This window comes from Panthera tigris, chromosome D1, assembly GCF_018350195.1.
Source record: "Panthera tigris isolate Pti1 chromosome D1, P.tigris_Pti1_mat1.1, whole genome shotgun sequence".
Lineage (NCBI taxonomy): Eukaryota > Metazoa > Chordata > Mammalia > Carnivora > Felidae > Panthera > Panthera tigris.
Genome location: NC_056669.1, coordinates 22588600 through 22593678, shown reverse-complemented (window position 1 = coordinate 22593678; position 5079 = coordinate 22588600). Strand labels below are relative to the sequence as shown.

The window sequence follows — 5079 nt, the reverse complement described above, 5'->3', positions numbered from 1 at the left end:
AAAATTTTTAAATAACAAAAAAATGCAAGAGAGATTAATGTCCGGGAGGAGGTAAGAGCCCCGAATAAGGGTCCTTGCTCTGTTTTTATTAGGATCAGAAGGCTTACAAGCGTGATGGGTGATGGGCGTGCACAGAGAGACAATGAAACCGTGAACATTAATTCAGGGGCATGGGGAAAAGGGGGTTTTGGAGATATGAGGTGTTAGGGATTTGGGTCAATACAAAACAAGATTCTGGTGCTGGGTGGAAGGTTGTTTACAGCAAACAGTCCCCACCTCTGTTTACCTAAACTGGCCTAGGGGACAAGTAAGACTGAGCATTCTACCTCAGGGTCAACAAGGCATCTTTCTTTTACTAATTAGCTACCCTCTGGGCAACATCACTCCTCCCCAGCCCCCTCAGCAGTCTATAGCCCTATTTATACCTGTTTACCTAATTTGGACCCAATTTGGTGCTTCCTTCCTGTGAAGCAGCTTTCTGCTGTTGTCCTATACTTTTGTCCTATACTGGAGGCCTTTGCCCTGTTTACCTAATCTTATTTACCTAATCTTGTTTACCCAAACCTGGGTGTGTTCAACCTATGGCTTTCTAATTCTTTATGCCTTGTTAACCCACCCTGGTGCAAGGCTCAGGGAATTCCTACCCTTATTCCCCACAATGTATTAGACGGTGTGGCAGAGGTTATGGATTAAGCCTCTGATGGTCCTCAGCTGTCATTGGTGTGGGTGCCACAATGGCGGACAAAGTTTTCAGTCCCAACCATTCTTCTTTCCCTTCCTGTGCCTTACCTGGTACTAACTCAGAGTAGATTGACAAAGAGAAGAGGAACAAGAAAAGGAAGCACTAGAAGCAGATAAGCCATGTGTTAGGCGGAAAGTAGAAACATTGATGGAAGGATTTGCCTCAGACCTACATGCAACACCCTGGCCTTTGACTTTCCAACATGGAGGAACAGCCAAAGTGTAGTGCAGAGAAGGAACACCTCAACATAAGGTAACCAAAGAGGGAAGACTAATTCTGCACCACCACCACCCCACTGTGCTGGCTTTTTGCTACTTTTCCCAGGCTCTAGAGATATTAAGGACACTGTGACATACTAGAAAGTTCTTGAACTCAGGCTCAGTACCACATTGCCACATCTTGGATCTCAGGAAGGATATTTAACCTCTGGCCGTCAATTCTTTTTTGCCTCAGAGGTGGGGGGATTGGCCATGATCAAGCATGTGAAGAGCCTGCCACAGTGCCCAGCAGTTGGTGTGTGTGAGTAGTTAGTAATAAGTATTAGTACCCTCACTCACCCTGTGCTTTGAGAATTCAGGGCTCAGCAGACACGCTCCCTGACCACCTTCAGCCCTGCCAGACCCCTATCCTGCCTATGAGCACAACCAGTACCTATGGCGTGCTGTCCAGGTCTCCAAAGCTTTTGTTCTCTTTATGTGTCTAGATGAATTAGCATGTCCCTCGAGGATAAGAATCTGCCCCCAAAAGATCTACCCAGACTTGAGAGGCTGAGGGCTCAACAGCACTTGGTTAGGGTTGTTGTAGCGACAGAAAGAACCATCCCTGGGCTCCCGGTGAACCCCCTCCCCACCTGTACAAACCCCACCCAGCAGCTTGACAGCAACAGCACGAAAAAAAAATTGGTAAATTGGACTTCATCAAAATTAAAGACTGTTTGCTTTCAAGACATTCTCAAGAAGGTGTAAGCCAAAGATGAGAGAAAATGTTTGCCAATTATACACCTGAGAAGAACGTAGCATCCAGAGTGTGTATACATATACATATATATACTATAAAATATTTTCATTACTTACTATAATAAACATGTAAAGAATACTTACTTCTGAACAATAAAAAAAATCCACTTCAAAATCAGGCAAAACACTTTTGAACGGGCGCTTCTCCAAAGAAGACACATAAATGCATAAAAGTCCAAATAAAAGATGCTGAGCAACGTTAGTCATCGGGGATTCGAGTCAATAACACAACGAGATAGCAAGTTTACGCGTGCCACAGGGACTAAAATAAACAGATGGGCAATTACATATGTTGGTGAGAAGACAGAGAAATTGGAACCCTCGTTCATGGTTGGTGGGAAGATAAAATGGTGCGGCCACAAGTTCAACAATGAAGTACCACGTGACCGCGCAATTCGGGTCCCAGGCACATACCTGAGAGAGCTGAAAACAAGCCTGTGCAAACTCCCGCACACAGGTGTTGATGGCAGCACAATGCATAAAAGCCAAAGAGTAGGAAAAAACAAGATGGGGGTCAACTGAGGCATGACTGAGCAGAGTGTGCATATCCCTACAGTGGATACTAATCGGCAGTGCGAGGAAATGAGGTCCTGATACACGCGACCACACGAACGAACCTTGGAAAGAGCTTCCTAAGTGAAAGAAGCCAGATTCAAGGCGACAACATTGCCTGATGTCATTTACTGAAATGTCCAGAGGAGGCAGATCCATAGAAAAGGAAAGTGGATTAGTGGCGGCCAAGGCCTGGGGGTAGGTGGTTAAGGGCAGTGACAGCTAATGGACACAGGATGTCTGTGGTGATGAAAATGTCCTGGGTTAGGTAGTGGCCGTGGTTGCCCGGCTGAGAGAGCACACAGGAACCCACGGATCTGTACACAGTGAAAGAGTGAACCATATGGTGCATTAATAATATCCCAATGAAAAAGGAAGGAAGGGAGGGCAGAAGGAACTAAGGAAAGAAGGAAACGAGGAAATAAAGACAGAGAAAGATGGGAGAAGTGGGGGAGAAAAGGAAGCCCAGGGTTTAAGTCCCATCAGAGGTAGGAGAGGAGGAGATCAGGCTGAGGGAAAGAAAGGGCATCATGAATGCAGGACCTGGACGGGCTCAGGAGGGGCTGTTGCCCTGTTTCCCGGCGAGTCAGGGGAGACCCTGTGCTGTCCGAACCAGGCGGTCCCGCTGTCTGTGCTCCTGACCGTCTTCAAAACCAGAGCCTCTGCCCCCAGCCCTCTTCCACCCGGAGAACAGTGATGTCACTGACACTGAGGAGCACGGGTCACAAGGCAGAGAGCAGCTTAATGGTTCACTTCCCTGCTGGAGAGACGGAGAAGACATCACCAGGTCGGAAGAGGGATGCGTGCTGGTCAAGGTGCAGCACGTCCGCGCCCAGCAGGACTCCTCCCAGCAGATCGTGGCATAGGAGAGGGTTGTGTGTCTGCTTTGCCAGCAGACTTGTGCGTTCAAAACACCAACTCCCTGGCCCGAGTCACACTGCTTGTCAGAGACATCGCTTGTTGTCACCTCCATTAACTCCTGGAGGGTGCCAACACGGGGTCCCCAGCACTGCCCTGCTTCCAGGTGGTTGGCAAACACCTGCACCTGCCCTACCAAGGTGATGTCACAGAGAGGACTGAACCAGCTGGCCCCTTCCCTCCCCTTCCAGAAACATTCGCAGAAATTCAGAAACCGGACTTCTGCACTAAACAGACCATGAACAATCATGTGACCAGTGTGCAGTGAAAATAAGATCCCTGCTGGCTCGGCACCGGGAACCAGGTGGACCCGCGGCTTGCTCCCCGCTTTCCCTTTCCCCGGGGAGGGCCCAGTTCTCACTCCGTCGGGGGCTCTCAAAGGATTGTAAGTTCCTTGCCCTTCACCTATTACCCAGCAAGCACGTGGAGCTCCCGGCCCCTTCTCAGGCCTGGCTCTCAATCTCCTGCTGAAAGATGCATGAGGGAAGCAGGATGGGGGTGCCATTAGGGGCTGGGGTTCTGGAGGGTTCTGGAGGGAAAGTGCCCAGGTCTAATCCCGGGGCTGCCATGCATTAGCTGTGTGACCTTGGGCAAATTCCACAACCTCTCTGCCTCCAGGGTAACACGGGCATGAAACCCCCCACCCCCACCCCCGTGCCTCCTTAGGGAGTTCATATGAAACAGTGGCTGCCACCCGAGGTGCTCCTCACCAGTCATGGCCACCAGGTGGTGATGTCATGGGGAGTGTTTTTACCACTCCCCATGCCCATGCCAACTCTTGAGCTTAGCAAGTCTAAACAAGCAAATATATAAATAAGTAAAGTGCAATGAGACAAAAATCTTTCAAATGATTTCTGCTTCTTCAAAACACAACAGAAGCAAAAACAGAGAGAGGTGAGACAACACAGAAGATGGCTGTTGGGCCACCACTCTCCTGATTGTGGCTGCCTGACTCACACCGGTCATCCGGAGGCCTGTCCTGAGGTCTCACCTAGGGAGCCCTCAGGAGGTGTCTGTGCCTGCATGTCCCTTGAGGGTCAGCGTCTCAGGCTCCTCCAGTGTGAGCTGAGATGATTGTGTCTGTGCTGCATCCTGATGGCATAGGTGACCGTCTTCCCTGGCCACTCTCTGTCCTCACACATGGACCTCAGTGACCTGTGGATTCAGGTGGGGCAGGTGGAGGGGTCTTACCTCCTCCGACAATCAGATCATAGTGAGCAGGACTGCCCCCTGCAGGCAGCCTCTAGAAGTGCAGGCACACATTCAGCCTGGCCCTTGTCCAGCCACTGTGGGCCCTGGGCAGGCATCTCGGATCCCATCGTGGTTCAGAGACTTTCCTCCTTCCTGTGCGTGCAGAGTGCACATTGTGACTCGAAGGCACAACTCACGTGGATTTCCAGGGCGCCTGCCGGGCCTCCTTCCTCCTCTCCCGCAGACACCCACCAGTCCTGCCAGCTCTCCCTAGAGAGGTATGGTCTACTCAAAACCTTCCTCTCCAGGCCCTGGCTCTGTAGGTGCAAGGAAACCCCTGTTTCAGTGACTCTGTCCCCCAGCAGGTGCTGCTGGCTGGGATCAGTGTCCATGGAATTCTGTCTCTGCACTTTGAGCCCACTGGGAAACAGGGGCTCATCGGAGCACCTCTGGCCCCGGCCTGCTCTCTCCTCACCAGGAGGCCTCCAGGCCATGCGGAAATTCTGTGTCCACACGTGTGGGGGGGAGATGCACGTGACTGTCTCTCGTGGTCACTGTGGGTTCCAAGGTCTGCCTTTCCCTGGTCTCGTGACCTCACAACACCTCACCTCCCACGGCTTCCCTCGTGCCTGAGCCCTCCCCACCCCCACCAGGAAAGTA

The 5079-nt window shown here is 51.1% G+C and overlaps 1 protein-coding gene across 1 annotated transcript; it reads right to left on the bottom strand.

Annotated features, from left to right (window-relative positions):
• Positions 1-1932: 1932 nt before the first annotated feature.
• On the bottom strand, positions 1933-3782 carry LOC122231201. The gene is made up of 2 exons (XM_042958577.1): positions 2854-3782; positions 1933-2627 (listed from the first exon to the last, which is right to left on the bottom strand). Exon 1 carries the CDS (start codon positions 3731-3733, stop codon positions 2897-2899), a length of 837 nt encoding a protein of 278 aa, XP_042814511.1. The 5' UTR covers positions 3734-3782; the 3' UTR covers positions 1933-2627; positions 2854-2896.
• Positions 3783-5079: the final 1297 nt, after the last annotated feature.

Bases quoted from the DNA above. Each gene is read 5' to 3' on its own strand.
- LOC122231201 (XM_042958577.1), bottom strand. From the start codon at position 3,733: ATGGCACCCCCATCCTGCTTCCCTCATGCATCTTTCAGCAGGAGATTG.